At 39.3% G+C, this 22,011-nt stretch overlaps 1 protein-coding gene across 1 annotated transcript in view; it reads right to left on the reverse strand.

The window, feature by feature from the left end:
- Window positions 1–22,011, reverse strand: part of tgfbr3 (transforming growth factor, beta receptor III) — a 56,614-nt gene that overhangs the window by 30,790 nt on the left and 3,813 nt on the right. The window contains exons 2-3 of the mRNA XM_029500349.1: window positions 20,862–21,044; window positions 8,139–8,326 (exon numbers count right to left, since the gene is read on the reverse strand). Of these exons, the coding sequence (XP_029356209.1) occupies window positions 8,139–8,326; window positions 20,862–20,922 (249 nt within the window). The 5' untranslated portion in view covers window positions 20,923–21,044. The remainder of the gene's footprint in view (window positions 1–8,138; window positions 8,327–20,861; window positions 21,045–22,011) is intronic.

Below are 22,011 nucleotides of genomic sequence, written 5' to 3' on the forward strand. Positions count from 1 at the left end.
ACAGCAGGCATCAAAGCACCTTCAGAGAGGGTCTACTGGGGGCCAGGATTGATTATGCGGAGGCTGGTACAGGGATCTGGGAGTCCAGTATACATTACAGTCAAGGGGCACATTTGCCAACAGCCAGGGATGGAAGCTTGTCTAGACCTATCACATTACTGAAATTAAACTCCACACAGGGGACGACAGCTGTAGCAGGATAAGAAAGGCCAGTCACAGAGCATACCATTAGTGGTGCGAGCATGTGTAAACAATGGAAATGTTATTTAAAAAAAAAAAAAAAAACCCAAACAATAGCATTTGCATTGCACTTAAAGTTCTACATCAGCTTCAACAACTGGAGTAGAAGTAAAATCATGCACAAGCTGCAACAAAGCCACATTGTTAGATTTAGAGCCAGCTGATGCTTGTGACACTGTAAGGGTAAGGAGTGATTTGTTTGATGTCTTGAGGATGCAGGTGCAATTTCATGACATTTCAAGCCAACTGAATAACAGTTAGTTTCAAGTGTGTGCATCAGCACTATAATGTGATACTTTCGTAGTCAATATCATGCCCAGTAATGCAAGCAGGAGTCTGCAGTTAGAGCTCAGAATCAGCACGGCTAAGTGTCTCTGCAGGAAAAGGGAGTTTCCTTTATTGACAGAGCTAATTAAGTGCCTGATGATCCCTGGAGATTCAGAGAAAACCCAAAACATCCTTTAATTAGTCAAAAAGTAAGACTAATCTGGGAACAAAATCCCACCCAGAAAATAATAATCATCTTGAACAAGAAAGCACATTGTATTCCGCGGAAGAAAAATTCTGATTGGCTTAAAAGCAAAAGACAAATGACCAAGAAATTAGTCAAAACAAGCTTTTATTTATTTTGTTCCCCTTGGGTTTAAAACTGTCCAAAATTCTCATTTCTTTGTTCACATTTTCTTGTAAATCGCGTTTTATTCAGGTGCCATTTTTGTCCAAATTGTACTGTATGTAGCTGTCCAAGATGGGATAGCTCACATCGGGTATCGACTCAGCTTGGGCAAGCTGAACTACAGGAGCCTAAGGGGAGCCTAGCTGGTGCAAGATTTTTTTCTAAAATAAATAAATAAATAAATAAATAAAAGTTACGTTACAAATTGAACGTAATCAAAAAAATCTAATTAGCGCACAGCTAAACTCGGTAGACAAACTGGTGCATGGTGACTGCAAAGACCAACAACAAATAAATAGAGGAGCAAATAAATACAAAGTCATGGCTGCAACAACAGAAAGGCGCACTGCCTGGGACCAATCTTACTGTGTTATCTGATGTGTGTATGTATGTGCGTGTCTTGTCTGTCTGGATCTTGGTTCTTTCTGGATCACTGAGAGTGTACAGAGGGAAGGGGAGCCAAGGCAAAAGAGCTCAAAAGGGGAGGCGGACCAAGACCTGTTGAACGCTCTTATCACTGCCACCCACATATTTGAGCATGATGGGGATGCTACCTGAATTGTGATGGTAATCAGTCTGCACTCAGGTCAGAGCTGCACTGGAAGAAAACAGCCTGAAGAGACGTCAAAGTGATTTAGTACTGGATAGAAATCTTTTGAGTGATAAGGCAGAATGGCAGCACATGCTGATGAAAATACCCTGGCAACGAGATGGAGGTCAAAAGTCATATTGAACTGATTAGATTTAGGACTAGATGAAATCAAAATTCATATTTGTTAAGAAACCCATAGATATCTCCTCTTTGGGGATTAGTCTGGCAAATGTTTTATCAAAATTCTGTGCCTAGGAATCAGGAGGAAAAAGAGGAGGGACAAGAACAATTTATTTCTGAAGAAAACCTGAATTTTATCTTAATGGTTTTAAGAAGCTTTGTAGTTATGACATTATAAAGTTTATCGATAAATTACATGGTAATGGATCAGTGCACAAACATGTATCGTACTGTCATCAGCAGCAGCAGACTTTGTGATACTAACAATGATGCCAAAGTAACGTCATTGCATTCTGAACCACATATTTACCAGAAGGGGTGAGGGGGTTGTTGCTGTTAGCTTCTGCTAACATGCCAAATCCCATCTGTAATTTCAGCTCTTCCAGTCCTCCTTTTGATCACTCCACATTGTAACACGCAATGTGGTTAGGTTACAGGACCCATTACTTTCAAAGGTCTGCACATTTATAAATCACTGGAACTTGAACATCAAAATGCAAAAACCTCACACCAGTTCTAATGGTAATGTAGGCTAAATCCAAACCTAAAGATCCAGATGACTTTCAAATGGTACATGAATCTCTTATCCCTACAACACTAACTTCTAATTTCTGAATGGAATTCAAAATTATTGTTTGTCCCTTTAAGCGCTGAATTGTGCGCCAAACATTTTTTAATCACAAACAACTGATAACCCATACTGGAATATGTCAGTTTCCTGCAACAGTGGATAAGAAAATTATTTTGTCAACATAAGTAGGCGGGATATGCTCCAGTCTCCTATTAATGCAGGCTCCCAGATTTTAATCAGCAGCTGTCAAGGGAAACCTCCACCCACAAAAATGTCTACAACTAGTTTTACCCTCTGTTAAAAATTTGTAAAGTATGCACACTTTCTACTTGCTCTCAATGGGAGGGTAATTTCAGTTTCAACTTTAAGTGTGTGTAGGCAAAAAAAATATTCTATCATCATTCTAAAAGGAAAACTACACAAAAGTTTGGTCCTGGCGAGCAGTTTGTGTGCGCGATGTGACTTGTGTGTAAGCACAACTCATATCTGACACTGTGGACTTGCCAGCTGTTTGTGCCTGGTGAGCCCCTCCAGCTTGTCATTCACACAGTCAGAGATAACTGCGAATTCCAGCTGATAAAACGATCGTCTGCTCTGCCTCAGCCTGATATGGAGTCAGTGGCTGCGTTTGATGTTTGCCTTTGGTAAAAATGATAAGCGTTAAGTTGGCTAATTCAAGATCACTGACCCCCTGTTTTTATTTTCCACCCAACTGTATGCTCAGACAGGCCTCCTTTTTTGAGTGTCGTATTTTTGTTCTACAGCATCTCAGGAACAAGGCGTCTGCCATTTTGCCAGGTTCCGCATCAACGCAGAAGTGGTGGTTGGTTGTTAGCAGGGTGCCAAAGGTCACTTTGGCACGTGAGAGAGGAAGCATATGGAAAAATGTTTGAGCTTCATACCTACACCGTCAAATCAGAGCAAAGGGAACTGAGAAGAACACTAGGATGAGGTCACTGTTTTGGTAAAGCTTAAGTGGCAAAACCCCAACACCTTCAGGTCAACAGTGAACCCACAAAAAGATATTTTTCCTCAAAATCCAACAGGGTTTCAAGTTTGGATGAAATATGAACACCAAGTCTGCTGCACCACCAACTCTGACTGTAACTCTCATTTGTTCTGAAGTAGAAGATTGAATCAACTTTACACAGCATAACAACATTTTGACAAAATGTGAAAATGATTCCGCCACTGTAGGCAGAACTCACCACCCTCTGAAACATACAGCGCCAACGTCACACTAAAAGCTTTACTAAAATTTGAAAGCTCAGCCAAAAGTCTCTATACTGGACCCATCCAAGGTTGCTGCGTTTGCAATCTGGTCAGTCTCTTTTTATGGAGGCCCACTTGGGAGAAAAAAGAGAGGCTTCTGTTACTTTGATCAGGACCACTGAAGCAGAAGAAATCATCACTCTTTTTTTTCCAGCCAAATGTGAATAACACTTTAGAAGTAAAAGTTACTGTTCAAGTGAGCCAGTGTCCATACTTGTCATTTATGGAATAGGGGAGTTGGGAGTCTATGAAACAGTCCACTGTCTAAAGGAATGTTGAGTAAAATGCCAGAGTATGGTTAAAAAATATATAAATAAAAAATATGCCGGTTTGAAATCACAAACTGGCCATATGAAACCAACTCATAAATTTCCATCAGTGTGGTCTGGTTATGCTCTATTGGATTTGGTCTGAGGCCTCTGTCATTTCAGGATACACAAAAAATTGACAAGCTCAGTTTTTTGTAAGTTCTTCATTTTAATGAACCCCTGACTTGCCATTGAATAATGTTAAATATAGCATCCACCCATCCAGCCATCCAGCCATCCATCAATCCATCTTCTACAGTTTTTCTGTTTCTGGGTCGCAGGTAAATGTAACACATATACAAGACAAATTTGGAGTAACACTGACATCAGTTTTTATTTCTTTTGGCCATTTTTTCTCCAGCTTTGGTGTACAAGCACAGAACTTAAGAAGTATAGAGCAAATGAATCATCAATAAAGATAAGGAAATCAAAAAAAGGTGCATATGCTACAAATTATTATATTATTTTACTAGTTTATCATGTTTCATTAAGACAGCAATAAGAATGCAATAATGGACACCAACCAAGTGATTAATACTACACTTGAACACAGTTGTTTTGCAGCTGTCTCTTTAATTTTTTCGTTATTTGTTTTTGCAGGACCAGTCACAAAACTGGGTTTGACCAGTTTCTTTCATGCTGCTTAAAGAGCCCAACAGCTGTTTTTACTCATTAATATAAACCAGCATCATCTGTATGAAACAAAAACATCTCAAGGTACACTTTTGTTATGATTACATCCAAGAACAATAACAAGACATTTGACTCAATTCATTTATTTTCCTCTTATTACCTTCAGTTTTGCTGCACTGGTCAACTTTTAATCAAACACACGCTATTACCTGCTCAGCTGACGATGCTGTACTTTCATACGAGGATATATGAACACATGGCTCAGACATCAGTGGAATATGACCCAAGATATCATTGTGGTTACTTCTAACTTCTTGAATGAATGATCACCACATTTTCTCCTTCAGGCCTGTTATTCTAAGGTGGCTGCAGGAACTGTAAATGTGAGGATATCCCCAACAAAGCACTCTGCACAGTCACTACTGAGGTGTTCTGTTGCACTTAATAACTCAGCTTTGGTGTTGAAATTGGCCAGGAGCCAAAGTTTGTATTCTGAGTCAGGTCCAGCTGTGCATTTCGTTCTTTGGATAACAGTTCATACCCCTTGGTTAATACCTATACGGAATGGGTTCACTTGTATAGGCCGGAAATATGGACAAACTGCAAGCCATCCCTTTCACATATGGACTTGAAGGGGCCTCACACATTGCAGGACCTGTGTGTGCATGTGTGTGTATGAATGTGTCTGAAATTGTCCATGTGATCTGTCTTAGCCATATTAGTCCACGCACACCATGTGCAATAGCAGATTTTTTTTCTCCCCATCAGGTCAAAGGCTTTGATTGCCGGAACTTGGTAAGCCGTCACTCAGGCACATCATGTTCTCAAGCAGCCAACCAACCCAGACAGCAGAAGTTCAGCCTCAGACACCTCTACAATTCAACGCTCAAAACATCCAAATACAGTCTGTTCTGTGGCCCAGACACCTCTTCCTCTAGCCATCAGCAGAGGTGAAGTGAAGTCACAGAAAATCTACATAATCACAGCAATCAAACGTAGTCTTGGTGACGGTTAACAACTTCGGAAGAAGACAGTTGTGTCTGGACAGGTCAGTCTGTGCCCATGTTTCAGGGTCTCAGATGAAAAAGTCATCAAGGACTGGAGCGTGGATGAAGAGAGTGTCTGAGTGTCCTTTTGGGGATCTTATCTAATCACAGCCAGAAACCTGAGCTTCTGCAGGGCCAACTAGTCTCAGCTAGAGCTAAAGCAACGTTTGGCAGCCAAGGCTGTAGGCAATGGAACAGACAGTTGGATGGCTGCCTCCTACACACAAGTCCTCACTTGACCATAGATGTGATGATTCACCAAGTTGATAAATTGATGTGTAAAGACAGACTTTAAAGACTAAAATAAAGATTTCACTGGACTATCTATAATGTGCCACTTACAAATTGTTGAGACCAACGATTTTATCTGACAGCAGATATAGACAAAAACACAGCTCAGTTTCTTTTATGTAGTCATCCATCTCAATCTAATCAAGTCTTTCATAATTTTTATTTACAGCCTTGCCTGGTAAAGCACTGCAATAAATTGGTGACCTCTTCCTCCCGCATACTGTCAATCAGGCTCCTCGGTCTGCTGAACAAAAATTGCTGGCTGCCCCTCCAACTCGCAATAAAATCTGAGGTTGCTGGGCTTTTCAAGCTGTTGCACCTAGTTTACAACATGCTCTCCACTTATCATTGCAATCCCCAGGCTCCTGTGACATATTTACGAAGCAGCTGAAAGCGCTTTTACTCAGACAGGTTTTTGGTTAGGTTATGTGAATGGCTGCTCAATTTTATTGCTATTTACTGGCGTATTTCCTTGTCTGTGGTTGGAACCCCTGGACTTTTTTTTTTATTGATATAAAGAAGTAAGTGGAGTTTTGTATCCGTGATAAGTGCCAGACACATGCCCTTTGCTCATTTATCTATGTCTGCAGTTGTCAGTGAAATACAGAAAAACTCTACAGTAAGTGGTGATGCGTACACCATCCAAATCATTGCATCCACAGTAAAAGCCTAGTTTTACTGTGACAGAGTCACCTACATTGTGGTACCGTAATTTCCAGACTATATAGCGCACCTGAATATAAGCCGCACCAGCTAAATTTAAAGAGAAAAACTGTACACTGTACATATATAGGCCGCACTTGTTCATAAGCCACAGGTGTCAGAAATATGGGAGGAAATGGCATCTGGCAGGAATTATGTTACACAGAAAGACTTTAACTTGAAAGCTGCATCATATGCATTGCTTCGTGTGTTTTCCATGATAAGAGTGTGTGCATGAAGCGCAAAATAAATGACTGATCTGAAGGATTTAGTGTGGGTGCGTTTCATTCGAACAATTTCATTGGTTCAGTAATTTCATTGGTCTGATGTGACGCTAAATGTATTGGCGGCAAGCTCGCAAAAATCCCTAAATCAGCCGCATAGTTGTTAAAGCTGCAGGATTCAACAACCGATTCAATTACGGTAAATGTTTTCAAATTTCAAATTTCAGTCAATAGCATGGAACAGAAGTTTTAACTTTGGAAGAAACCAAATTTCAAAGTTACATTGCTAGGGCTAAACAACACTTGGTGCTTTTGCCAAACTTTTATTCATTTATTTTCTGGGGCCAACTGAAGACTTTAAATGAATTTGTAAGGAGTGGGTCATTTATTTAATGGGATTACATTGTTTTTGTTTTATAATAACAACATTTTAAAGAATATATACATTCCATTGTCAATGCTGAGCCTACTGCTCAGCTGGGAAAAAACTGTTTGTAGTAAAAATCACAAAATAGAAGACAAAATGATTCATTTTCACCGCAGATATCCTCATTTAAATTTATGTAGTAAAGCTTCAGAAGAAGGACGGCCACAGAAACACTCTGATTACCTGCTGATGCTGTACACTCACACACACTGTGACTCTGCGTATTTGGCATTCAAAACGCTTGCGCATACATCAGCAGCAAATTGCAATGGCATGTCTATACATGCAACTTTTCACACTGTGGTGACTGAAAGGGAGGGGAACTTGGGACAGTTCAAAATACAGACACAGCATTTTGGAAGGCTCTGGGGCAGATGATTCATCTTCAAATTCCAATGAGCTTTGGTGCGTCATATCACGAGACATGGTGTATAACACCTGAGGACTGGGAATGGGTGTGAAACTAAAACAACGTTTGGAACACTATTATGAAATGTGCTGACAGTTTCAATTAGTGCAATAGATCTGCACAAAATAAGCTTCAGAAAGATGCGTGTAGGAAGAATAAAGCACAGGATACAATCTACTTGGCTGAATTAATTATTCAACATTTTTCAGTAAATAAATATTTTGTAAATATTTCAATTAAGGTTTAACTCGCAAATCAAGTTCATCTTCACTTAACTTTGACACATAAATTTGCACATTTGTGCAGAAGATCTTAATTAGTCTCAATAAAGAAGTCAGCAGAAAATGAGACAACAATAAAGGCGCATGATCTGTCACTGAGCCATTTTTATAATCCTGAAAAAAAAAAACAACAACTCTGTGTTTTAATATATAATGATAGTCAAATAGAACTGTTTCTCCTCACTTCTGTTTATTTTTACTTCAAAGCTCAAATCTGAACTGCTTTTGGTTAAGAGTTAATTACAGCATTAGAAAATATAACTGTATTTTACGAGAGATGACTCACTTCTTCCATTGTGTTGTCTGGTCCCTCTCGAGCATGTCCTCTCAGGTTGATGATGTGGACCTCCTGAGGGAGACTGGTGGTGCCCCTGCTTGCACAGCCTGATAGGGCAGTGAAGCTCTTCGACATGGCCTGAACAGGGTGTCCCATCCCCACCGGGAGAAGCTCACATGGGCTGCGAAACAAAGGCCCTGTAGTGGCAAAGATAAGATCAATGTAGGAACCAAAAGCAACAGAATGTGCAGGATTCCTGTTTCACATGATGCTAATCTTTTTATGTAAAGCTTGCATACAGTGGCATAGTGATGTACTCCAGCATAGAAGTCAGTGTTGAGGCAAAGTGGGAACACTCTAATCTCCCTGAGAAATTGACTATTCTTATTAATGCATGGTGTGGGTGATGGTTGGTCTTGCTTGGATAAAAGTGTGTTTGCTGATGCGCATGTTTAAGGTACATTAAATGTTCACCCTGAACAACAACTACTCATTCGTGTTGTGCTCAGTTCCCTGCATTTGGGTTAACTGCTGACTCTAAATTGTCCGTAGGTCTGAGTGTGAGTGTGAGTGGTTGTTGGTCTCTCTGTGTCTCTGTGTGTTGGCTATGCGATGGATTGGCGACCTGTCCAGAGTGACCCCACCCTCGCCAAATGTGAGCTTGGATTAGCTCCAGCACCCCCAGTGACCCAGAAATGGATAAGCAGTTGAAAATGAATAAATGAATGAATAACCCACTAAAAGGCTTTCACAATGTAAAACGCAGATACACCCATCTCACTTCCAGTCAGCCTGGCAAAAAACAAAAAGAGCTTAGTTTTGAGGGAGGTACCAAAGAGTTTTTTTCCGTTAGAAAGTCATGTTTATGATGCAAACGGCTGTGGCCTGTTTTTTTTTTTTTTTCAGGCTCAGACCATGTGTTTTACCCCCCACACCCTTGTGCCACCTAAGGGTCCACTCAGATTTCAAACACATCACACCAAAGACGCAAAGGTTGCCAATAGCAATCAGATGGAACATTTGGAAATAGTTAAAGTCCAACTGAAAGACAGCTAGATAACAATGTTAAATTCTCCCCAGCTGACTACAAAAACAAAGCGCCTCAGCAGAGGGGTACAGCTCGGGGGAAAGGCTTAAAATCATTTTTGTGTGTGTGTGTGCGTGCTCAGAACACATCACTATTGTTTGCACTTTCCATAGTGTCCAATAAACTTATGTTAGATCAGCATAATGACAGAGATCATGGCATAGCTCCACTCTCCTTGTTGTGAGAAAAACACACATGCTTTATTGTTACCATATTTGTCTCTTGAGACAGTTCTGAGGCCTTGACATATGCTGCAACCTGAACTTTGTGCTGCCTCTTGTTGCCTGTGAATTCACTCCAAGCCCATAGAGATTAACTTTGAAGCTCTTATTGCGAGCAAAAATATATCAAAATATGGCAAGGTCTTGCTATAGTGATAAAAGCAGAGGGCTTAATAGCAAAAACCTGTGGTGTATCAGTCCTCCAGCCCCTGCCTAACCCCCCCCCCCACCCCTTTTCCTCCCAAAGGACTGAAGCCTATTCCCTCTCTTACCATGTCATCATGCCTCACTCCCACAAACAGGTCTGAGGGCACTCCAACTCACTTTTTCCCCTCACACATGGAGAATAACAAACAACTGCCAGACAAACAAAGAAAATGTAGCTTTTGCTGGGAGACCGCCAAAAGATTACAATACTTGTTGGGCAATGAGCTCATTTTTACATGTTCACGAATCCAACAAAAAAAGGGGGAAGGAATATATGATAAAAAGGTACCACATGGATAGAAAAGTAGGGCATTCATAGCTTCATAGCCTTTTTTTTTGCCAAGTCTGTAAAACTTAATATTAATCTGGTTAATATTAAGTAGGAGAGAACAAACTCACTAAATAACCAGGTTTTTATCAAGTTTGGAATAAACATCCTCAGAGGAAGAACGCATCCCAATTTAGAAAGTGAGGAAAATTACATTAACATTACATTTTGGCGCATAATAGGTTTTTAATCTCATCTCTTTACTTTTAAAAAAGTTCCATTGTCTTCATTAGTTAAATTGCTATCTTTGTTTGTGTGGTGTTTGATTTTGCACTGCAGCCTCTAGAGGGGCCAGTACTGAATCTTCTTACCCCTGTCAAGAAGGGAGTCGTTCAGATAAGATATTGCCACATATTATTGATGATGTGGACCTCTTAATTTGATGGAATTCAAATGCAAAATACAAATGAAAATGATTGATGAATTAATGTTAACTTTATTAGATGTGGATTTCAGAAAAACCATTCACTCCAAATGACTCAATCATGAGTTGCTAAAATCATCTATGTGTAACTAAGGGAAAGTGATACATAGCAACAGAGAAGCGCTTTCATCGCCCATTCATTTGAAGCCAGCTGAGTTCTAATCCCATCACATATGTCATTGAGATTATCCTAAAAACTAAAAGGGCAGAAAAAAAGTTATAGAGGAAATAAGGCTTGCATCTGTTCTTCCTGCCAACGCTTTGTGTCTTCTGTCCCCCTTTCTGTCTGCCTTTCTCCCCTGCTTCTGTCTCCCCTCTCCTCCAGCCACCTTTTCTGTTTCCCTGGTCATCGATGGAGTACAGAGTATGTCCTGTCCAGCTGCCGCTAGTGCCTTTTAGCTGGCCAGGCCGAACGCCCACAGCAGAGGAATGAGAGAAACTGTTGTTCACTGTGCCAGAAAAACAAGTCAAGCCTAAGCCTACCAGACTCTCTACAGATGATACCACAAATAACTCTTCAACCTGACATATACGGTAAAATCTTCTCTGAAATTTAGCTACAACCTTAGAGATACTGCGATGATACTTATGAAACCAGTAAGCTCACTGTACATCTGTATTGTAAGGTATAAACTAATATCTTCAAACTTAACAAAACTGAAGGAACTCTCTCACAATCATAACTCATACACAGTACAGAATATATCTGAATGAAATCTGGCCACTGAATAATAAGAGCGAGCTAAAGGTCTTGAGTCTCATAAAATGTCTCATGGGGATTCAACACACTCCTCTCACACCTTCAAATCTGCTCTTTTAGCTTTGCACGCTGGGATTCCTGACAGTGTTCAAATAAGGGAAAGGTATGAAACTCTGAAAGAAAAATGTGAAACTAAAAATTAAGTTAGAATGAAAACTAGACAAGGTACCACCCACTGAAGCTACAACTGCTTGTTGTGATCTGTGGTTCACACACAAGATACAGGGCCCCACAGAACAACCAATTACTGGCTTGGTTGTGCTTTGATTAGATTTTACAGATAACCAATAAAATATGAAAATGTTTAAAATCTACTACTTTTGCGCTAATGCAGGCACCTTTTGTTGTCTGTTGTTGTCACTCACCACCTTGCACTCAAGATTTTGTCTTGTTAAGACAAAACATGGCTTCACTGGTGTCAGGAGAGGTGGCATTTTATAGATTTACAAGGTAACAGGCATCAGCGCTGACTACAACTAAGAGAAATGTCACATGTAAAACCACATGCAATACTAAGAGCATATTGTGGTTTTACTTGTGAAAGTGAGAGGAGAGGAAAGTTACGTGGAAAAAACTGACTTATTTCGTTCATTCCAGCTTTCAGATTCTGACAGCAGTGAAAATGCCTTCAGCTGGTTTTCTTTCATAGGCGCCAACTTATTGTTTACAGTGATAAAAGCATATATAGTTAAATATATTTGTATTAAGCCAAATCATAACAGCATATTGTTCAGTATATGATTCAAAAAAGAAAAAAAAGTGTAGAGTCCCACCACTTGTCATTATTATAAACATGGTTGAATGTGCCCGAGAGACAAATATCATACACTTGTATTCAGCACCATTTGGCTTAACTCTTTTATCTCTCTTGCATCTTTAAGTGCAAGTGAGATAGGCTTATATTTTAACTATGAGGTAAGAATATGCGAAGAGATGAAAGCAACAAAACTGTAAGTTTACAGGATGAGCTGAAAGCCGCTGAAATGTCAACAGAAAAGTAAGATGAAAGCAGTTAAATTGTTGTCAGAAGAGTGAAACGAAAGCAGACAAAATGTCAGTTTACATGTAGGTGTTAGAAGTGGTTGGTCCATTCCTACACAATTTTTGAACTAGACTTCCTCGTAGTGTGGCTCAGTCCCCCCCCCCTTCAATTATGCCTTCGTTGGGGATTAGCACCAAACATACACAGAGCGCTTCTAGCAGAAAACTGTGGCAATACAAGACCACATGCAAGAGGAAATCATTTTCTGTGAAGGAATATTCATCGTTTCCTGTTATTTTAACACCTGTCTAAGATGCATTCGGGCTTGCCTTTAATAATGTTCATCATCATATAATTATATGGTGATAATAAAATTAAGATATCAATCATCCTGATTTTATTTCACACCTCTCTGACTTCTGATGGAAGGAACCAATGACTGTATAAACTGAAATCATGCGGTGTTTGAAAACAGCCTTTCTGAAGAATCAAAACTAGCCACATACATAAAAGTAATTGCAAATACATCAGGAAAATGGAACAATTGCAACAATTGTATGACTTAAAGGGGATTTTTAAAAAGGAGGGCCTAGATCCATAACATAGATAACTAAAGTAAGAATAGCTGCCCGTTGCATTTATCAATGCAGTCTTCTCATATCTTACTCAAGATTGCACCATGTTGCTTTTCACGCTGTGGCACTGAGCCAAGTTTTGGGTACAGGAAGTGATGTCAGCCTGTGTGCCAGTTAGGGACAAATCTGATATTCCCACAAAGCCATTTCCGAAGATAAACAAACAGAACCTTCCCCCTGTGTGTGCATACACATCCTCACATGTCTTGTTCCCAGTATCCAGAAAGTTTCTTCTGACGCATAAGAAAGTCAAAGAAGTGAAGATAACTTCACTAATGTACCTCATAGAACCACAGCTATAATTCTCTGTATGAAAGACAATAATGAAACTTTTGAATGCACTTCTCAAATAACTACATGATACAGTAAGACCAAGTTAATTATAATAAATTCAAAGTAGTTCAGAAGTGACCTCTGTTTCAAATATCTTTTCCATATCTAAGATAGCCCAGTTCCCATATGAACTGAGGGATTTAGTGAATCCTGTGGTCTTTTAACTGCAGGGCATGATTCCCATGAACCATGAACCACGCAAACAGTTTAAGGAACGTAATATTCTGCCCACTTTTGTTTTCCTAAGGGGCTTTGGACTTGAAGAATCACTAGCTCTGCATTGTTGACATTAGCGCAGCCCACTCAACCCTAAACCTTGAGCCACTACTGCAGGAAGTGAGCAAAGCCTTTCATAAGGGTAGTTTAAGTTCACTACATTGGTCTGCCTATGAAAAGGATTTATCTCTGGACTATAAAATTGGAGGCATAAGAGGAGGAAGTTGGAATGGGACGAAGGGAGGAGGGCAGGAGTGAGCCCTAACGCCATTAGGGAAGTCATAAACTCCACCATCAAAGTGTGAAATCTGAAGTCAGATATATATATCTATCGTACAGACCTGTCTGTAGCTCAATGTCTCGCAAACACTCTTCATTGTTAGATCTATTAACTAGTGGCTGGCTTACATTAAAAATAAATAAACAAACAAATAAGGAGATTCATAAGGTTATATTCCATTTATGTGACCAAATCAGAAATAGGGATACACAGACAGAGGCTAAGTATTTCACCATGTGTTGGGACAATAAATTACATTCATGTGGAAGTAAAAACTTGAGCAACAGTGAAGGCCCAGAATACAAAGGAAAGCAGAATGCCAGGAAAAATGTATCTCTCATCTGCAAAGTCCTGGCTGTACAGAAAGGGGAAACAAATTGTTCCTGCATTTATCAATCTCGTAAAATAATTAAGTATGAAAAACACTAGGCATCTTCAACTATACAAGAAGCTTCAGGAAAAGTCAGTTTTCTTGTTTTTTTGGGTTTTTTTTTTTTTCCAAATAATCATGCTGAGGAGTTTGAAGTACTTTTTTCCACCCTGAATAGTGTCTTTGGCATTTGTCTTAATCGCACCAGTAAAATAGAATAATTTTTTTGTCTTTCCATGTAGGCATGTGGGCACAGGAAAGAAATCGACATTTTTATTAACTCAAACTTTATCATACCTGAAATATTGGAGTTGGACTGTAAGGAGACAATAAATAACTAACTATAAATTAGCTTTGGTTTGTCATGACAGTAGGTTCACATGTTAAGGACTCATCTTAAACAATATTAAAGAGCTTTGTTTGATACAACAATGGTTTGTGTATTTTGTGCAATAAGAGGTGGTGGAAAGAATTCTACTCCAGGGAGTGAGTCTGGTTATTATTCATCAGTCCTGACAGATGGAGTTGGCACCTGTTAGCAAACCATCAGTTGAACAAAATACATGACCAATTACAAGCAGCAAATGAACTCACAGGCAAGATGGAAGCAAATACATTCCTCTCTACATCTAAATGCAGACATATAGTAAATCAGTGTGCTTTGAAGAGATAGATGACAAGGCTTATTCCCAGAGGAACACAGGAGCCACTGTGAAAAGTGAGACAGCTGGGAGAGCATGAGAATGTGTGCATATGAATAAAGACTTCACAAGCTGAGCTACCAACGTATGTCTTTACTGACGGGTGCTGACATATGCTGTCTGGACCTTTATTATCAAAGTACAAAACAAATGGCCATTCTTTTTTTTTTTTTTAAAGCAGTAAATGGATACGACCAACAATTATTTACACAAACCGGCTCAATATCATTACACGAAACCCATATAAAGAATCAACTTAACAATGGAGTTGCAGTCAACTAATGAAGAACGTAAAATTAAAATGATTCTTTATGATGGCGCAATGAATAATTGTCACACTGACAGGAGCCAGAACAAGTAAAGGCTTGATTGGTAATGATAGAAAGCATATAAAATGCTGCATTGGCGCCAGAGGCGTCATTAAACAATGGTTGTGTTAAGTTGCTGGCAGACATGGCTTTGGTGAGATACCATAAAGTGGAGTATCTCAGCCAGCAGCTCATCCAGCACATTGCAGTCCTTAGTAGTTTAAGTACCAAGGAAGAACTGCTTTTCCTAAGTAAACAAGGCCAGGTCCCTCCCGCTGCTTCAAAGGCATATCACTCATCAATCATAAATGCCTGCAAAAAAGTTTTTGGCAGCAGCTCTGTGGGTGTTTGGGAGCAACCAACAAATCTGCATTCACAAACATTCAGACTCAGTAGGGAATACACAGTAGGGTTCCTAGGGGTCATGCGTCTTGCCCTGTTCTATTTCATCCACATTTCATTTGTGGTGGGTCATCTGCTTTGTCAGATCTATTCAATGTATGGTATTTTATATGATCCAAAGCAAAGGTGGATGGTCTCTTTGGGGGAGCGGTTCAGTTTAAACTCTGAGAGACAATGACTGTGTGTTTAAGTCAAGCCTACAGAGGTTTGAAAGGAGATGTAATATTAAAAAAATAATTAAATAAACAAAATTATTCCAATAAAACAGCAACTTACATATGTCATAGTTTACAAAGTGAAGTGGCTTATGTTGTAGCATATGGAGGCTCAAAGAGTTAAAGAGCTTAAGACATTTGTCCTCTATCATGAAGACAAAGTGGACATTACACAGGCAGAAAGTGACAGGACATGTTGGGGCTAGTTGGTTAGCTGAACCGCTGAAAACAAATAGTTGGAGGAACACAATTCAAGAGTTAACACGGCCAGCAGTTTCTACCACTGTAGACACTTCTTGGCATGTAAAGGAATGAAGTTTGATGGTGAACTCAGCTTTTTCTTGATCTGTAAGAACATAGCTATTAGCCCAACTCTTGGCTATGCAGAAATAGCAATACACTAGAACCTTGAAGTAGATGACTGCGCATTCCTGTTGTAGCTAGTAAATATCAACTCTTTATGCTGAGTGGAAAAATGTTTTTTATGGTTTCTCAGACAAATCATATCATCATTTAAGCATGAGAAAAGGATTTGGTTAACACAATAATACAAACCACATATTTTATTGGTGTCAGTCAAACAGCAGCCCAAAAAGATGTCTTTTTTTCTGCGATATTTTACAGAAACACCATCACCAACACCGCCTCTGAGAAGCAGCAGGTTGCCATCAACAGAAAGTAAGGAGTGAAACAATGCTGGGCCTTTCTGCCAGTGTGTGAGCCCTGTGTGAAGGGGTCAAAAAGGTAAGAAAGGGCAAGGCAGACAGAGTTTTTTCAAACATGCTGGCGGGGGTCTACATTCCAGTTAGCAAACACAAAGCAAAGAAGAAGAATGACTTGTCGAAAGGCATTCTGAATGAATATGTAAAAGGCATAATAAGAGAGCTTCTTAACTGAAGAGTTAACAAATGGAAAATGTGATGAACTTTTGAAAGTTACCAGACAAATAAACTGTGAATAAATTCTCTTTAAAAAGTACATTGATCAAAAGATTTCTTCCTGGAGTATACACATATTATTGTTTTGGTCATCATGCTTTATTTCTACAGCAACTTAGTCCACAATTCAATATCAAATTTTGAAAAACAGTATTTTTCCAAGTGTGTGTGAGATCTAGGACAAATTTCAGACTCAGAGAGAGCCCTGCTGTCATTTTTTGGACACAGAGTCCTGTTTTCCATAGGACCTTTCCAAAATTAGGACATAGTCTTTCAGCAGGACTCATCTGGTGGAAATGGACTGGGGAAGGTGAGGCCTCAAGAGGGGCTGACCCGATGAAATATACCACCTGGAAACTTTCACCTAGCTTCCCATATTACTTTGCAGCTATCACAGAGGGCCGGTCTAACACTTAAAATATTCAACCTTTGCAAACTGATTAGAAAACTGAATTAAACTCACGCTGGTTGCCACTGAGAGCTATAAACTGCAGTACACCTCAGCTGTTATAATGTGATATCATAACATATTTTTTCTGCAGCTTGAAATGGTTAGATGAACAAGGGGCGACAGTTGTTATTTGTATTCCAGCTTTATTCAATGAAGTCACACTCCACGATTACTCTAACTCTCCCCAGCTTCAGTGACTTCTTCGTTTTCTTTTCTCTCCCTTTTTTTTTTGAAAGGCGGTGAAACACAATGGAAAACGCACAATCACACCAGCTGTCTCTCATTACTGGCTCTGAACGAAATATTTATAAGGCTGCTTACTGGAACTATGGAGAGATAGAGAGGAAAGGGGGCTGGATTAGGTTTACTCCTGCAGATTTGCGTAAGCATTCTCTTAATGGGAAAGTGATATCAGATGATGAATTTGGAGAAAAATGACATAAAACCGGTCTACATAAATTCATTCATGTGCTCCTGCTTAAGACAGAAATACAATTAAAATACATCAGTGAGATGCAGTTAAGTGAGTGAAATTTACTTAAATAAGTAAATCCCACTTATAGTAAACTGAAGGAGTAAATTGAACACTGTTTTTAATTAAAAATGGCTAATGCTAGGACGACCTTCATTTTATAAACAACAGATATAAACTGACACAATGGTTGCACCCTTCCTTAACAGTGCTGTTAAGATAAAGGCCTCACCATGGGGGAGAGCAGACCTGTAATTAGACACTTTCAGGACTCCCGTTGCTATGTAAACATCCCAACCTCTCTGCCTAGCAGCACACTGCCTCTGCACTCTGTGTTTCTCCGGCTCCACTCATGAATCACAGGGCAACATCTGGTTTAGCGTGTTGGAAGGGACTCCGTTGGTTTGGCACGCTCTACGTGTGCGGAGTGTGTCTATTTGGACCAGACGACCCATGCCTGCGCTGGCCTCTCTCCTCCCACTGGCTATCCCACTTCTCAGATTACAGTGGTTGCACAATGCATTTTGGCAGTCCCACTTAGTTGGCCCTAAAAACACATTTTGGATATAGTAACGAATCTTTTGCTCAACTGTGCGGTTTAAAGAACATCAGGACAGCTTTTGGCATCACGCCGACTTTTGCCTGCCAAGAGTATACAAAAAAATGCAGACAGAGAGAAAGTTGTTTACCTTTCCGTAGAGGACATTCACTTAAAAGTCTTTCAGTTAAACATATGGATTGTGAACACAAGCACAACTGAATTCCTTTTTCCAGTTATTGTTTTGCTTCACAGTTCTAGTGTTAAGACGATGTGCTTTGACATTTAATAGCTGTAGAGGATTTGCTCAAGCTGCTTCATCAATCATCAAGCTACCCCATACATAAAATCAGGAAGGGCCATAAGAGGAGGCAGCAATTCTACTACATTAGTAATAGGGATGTGTTTTTCAGAAAACGATGCCCAGCGTTGTGTCTCCAGGATAACCAGCATCCTGTCGGCGCTGTTTCTGGCAAGTGCCTCAAATTAATATCTGGCATGCCTCCTACAAGACTATTTTCCATCAAAACTAAGAGCCATGATATAGCCTTCATTAAATACCCATTTTGGCAAGTTAGGGAGACACAACCACAAAATGTAGTAGGGACATGGAAAAAAAGTTATAAACACCAAAAAGCAGAGTGAAGCAGCAGAGCAGAGACTTGAAATATTAACGAAAAGGTGTTCTCAGTCTGACTTTAAAGAGTTATGGGAGGCCCAGATCCTGGGTTGCATTACTCTGAGAGAAGACCCATTGCAGACTAATCTAAACATTACGTAAGAGCTCTTCTGACAAGTTTAGAGGGCAGATGTGACTGTTTACACAGATGCTGTGAGATGATAGAATTAGACAGAAAAAGAGAGGTGAAATGATATTCTATAAAACAAATGGCAAGCTTACCTTTGACACTTATAAAACAAGTTATTTAACCAAAAACAGCTGCAACCTTTGTGTTCTTGAAATTTTCATCAAAATATGCTAATTGGGCTGCATTTTAATCATCTTAAATTTAAACTGCTTGGATAACTTAGAAGCATCTGATCATTTTTCCATAAATCACTGACTGCCAATGTACTTTGGAGGAAAGGGTATTTGGTTGTCGAACTGTAAATATCTGTCCCTTGTGACACAGTACAACAATGCCTTGTGCTGTATAAGGAAGAATTTAGAGGAAAACTTCATACGCGACTGCATTGTGTTGGAGATCCTGGCATTGTGGGAGAAATTATGTTTTCACTACCCACAGCACATACTGACTACGCTGCTATTGTTTGAGTAAAAGGCACTTCTCTGGAGCGTGGTTCAAACCTCCAGAGAATGGGGAAGAACTTTTGAAATAATAACCTATGGCGGCAATCAGACTGAAAGCATGACAAATACGAACCACACTTTTTTTGCGGCATGAATTATCTAGCACGCCTCCTACTGGGTAATCATTCCTGGGCTACCACAGAAAAACAATACAGGATGTTGCAGATGTAAGCTGGAACGGGGTCAACTCCAAAGTCGTAATTTGTAAAAACCAATCTCTATAGACAAAACGCATTATGATGTTAGAAAATAGATGAGGAATGTACAATAGATTCTCTGGGCAGGCTATGCTACATTCTAGCCAACTTTATATATTTATCATCAAACTGTGGAGTGTCAGACTTAGGCCAGCAAATGTAATATTTTGTTCGGACCACGGTTGACTTTTGAAACCAATGTGAACAGCAGAGCAGTGTAAGTTCCTCTAAATACATCTAACAACAACTCAACAACTTCTAATCAGTGAAGATGTGACCTAGGGCTGGGCAATGTGGCTTAAAAATAAAATCTCTGGTTTTTTTCACATTGAAGTCAATTTACAGTTTCAAGCTATGTTTTTCCTTCTTGAAAAAGTAAAATGACAGAATTAATTCAATCCAAGTTTTGCTTTTCCCTTCTGGGATTTGCCCAAAACAATTTACAATCTTAATGTCCGACAACACAAATTCAAAAAGCCACATTACAAGAGGGTTAAGATGTGTGGAAACTATTATACTCTGGTAAACTATACAATAAGGCTGCTTGATGATGGCAAGAATGACAAGCACAATTATTTCAATAAATAATGAAGTCACAATTATTTAATACAATTACAAATTGAACGAAACCTTTACTACTTTGGTTTTAGTTTTTAAAAAAAATGAATATTCTTTTGGTTTAAAAAATAAATAAATAAATTTTTTTGACCAGATGCCAAGACAAATCTTAAGACCACAGAGGTGACTGTCAAGTAAGTGGTTAAGTGTCACAGATATAAGTCTAAGAAACAGTTACACTGACAAAAAATGACTCAACTGTTAAAGGTCATGAGCAACATGCACTTTCTTCAAAGTGAAGAGTGCAATACGTGTCATCCTCCAGAAGCTTTTGTGAATTGATATGATACTTTGATAACAGACATTTCCTGCTTTCACTTTTGTAGCTGTTCACATGGTTACCCTCCCTCTGTCTCTTTTGTTTGTAATTTCAACAGCTTTAAAAGCTTTTAATTACTGGGTGTTTAGCAGCGTCGTTCTCATTCCAATCAATCTGACAGATATATGTAGGCCTACTGAGCTTTTGTGCTGAGTTATTGTACTTGTCAGAACTTTATTAATGTTAAATCCACCTTACTCACAACTCTGACAAGCACTGTCTAAGAAAGGCATGCTGGAAGAAAATGTGGAAAATCCCTGAACATCCCTGAACAGAGCACTGCAAGCCTTATTTAATAGTCAGTATCATTGGAATGGGTACGATTTTGGCTCAAAACAATGACAATTTAAAACAAACATTCAAGCATATTTGGAAACTGTACTATTTTTCGACACAGATAAGAAATGTGAAAACTCACCTGCAGATGCAAGGCAACATACTGATAGAAGTAAAATCGGAATGTGGTATTTTCTGGCCATTTTGTTAATATCCTGCAGCTTCCGGTACGTGGAAGGTAGATGAACAGGCCTTTCTCCTGTTTTCCACAAGGATTTTCCTCTCTCTACGAAGCGGCCTACAGGATGTCAGTTTCAGGCTGCAACTGTGAAGTGAACAAAAGTACAGAAAGTCAACCAAAAGAAATATGTTTTACTTGAGCATGGACAAACAACAGGGAATTGGTTTTTTGCTTCAAATATGCTGTGTGCACGATAAGATGAGACAAGAGAAGGAGCACTTTAGAGACAAAGGGATTAATCTGGAAGGGTTAACTGGGGTTCATTTACGCTCCAAAGGACTGTGATACACACACCTTTCCCACCACCACAGCTGGAGTATGCGAGGAGTGTAGAATGGATGACTGATTTGCTGGGTGTGAAACACTGAGTAACAAGCCACAGGTTATTAACACACATTAAATGAGAGTGTCAGGAAACACTAGACGCGCCATTGGGGTCCTGGGTAAGCAGTTTAGTACGGCCAAGCTAATCAGCATGACCTCGCCAAAGGATTTCATTTTTCAACCACAAATGCCGGCTACTGTGGGAACGAAAAGATCAGCTAATATTAATATCAGTATAAATGTGCTTTTCTGTGGTTGTAGCACTACCTATATTCTCTAGGAGGTGTGAATTTTTCACTACAATTGACAATGTCACATGCTTTTACTTCACTTGCACAATATCTGTGCGGGGGTGGCCACTATTGGTTTTATCACAGGCCGTCAACAGCACAAGGACCGAAAGGGTTGCCCACTTGTACATTTCATTTCTGATTTGAGAATACACATGCTCCAGTTAGTGGTGCACCACAGATGTTGCAATCACATCTCCTTGCAAAACCACCCTCAGATATCAGTCACCTGTTGCCATGGTGAAAATTCACCCAGAGGTTTTTCCATACACAATACACTCAGTATTACAGTTTATAGTTCCTAACACAAAAAGTTGAATGAAGTAAAACATTGGTTACTTTAGTAATATTTAATATGTTTTGTGAATGTTAAATACAAAATAGATTTTATTATTATTATTATTATTATTATCATCATTATTATAAAGTTATTTTCT

The sequence above is a fragment of the Echeneis naucrates genome, chromosome 4 (assembly GCF_900963305.1).
Source record: "Echeneis naucrates chromosome 4, fEcheNa1.1, whole genome shotgun sequence".
Classification (NCBI taxonomy): Eukaryota; Metazoa; Chordata; class Actinopteri; order Carangiformes; family Echeneidae; genus Echeneis; species Echeneis naucrates.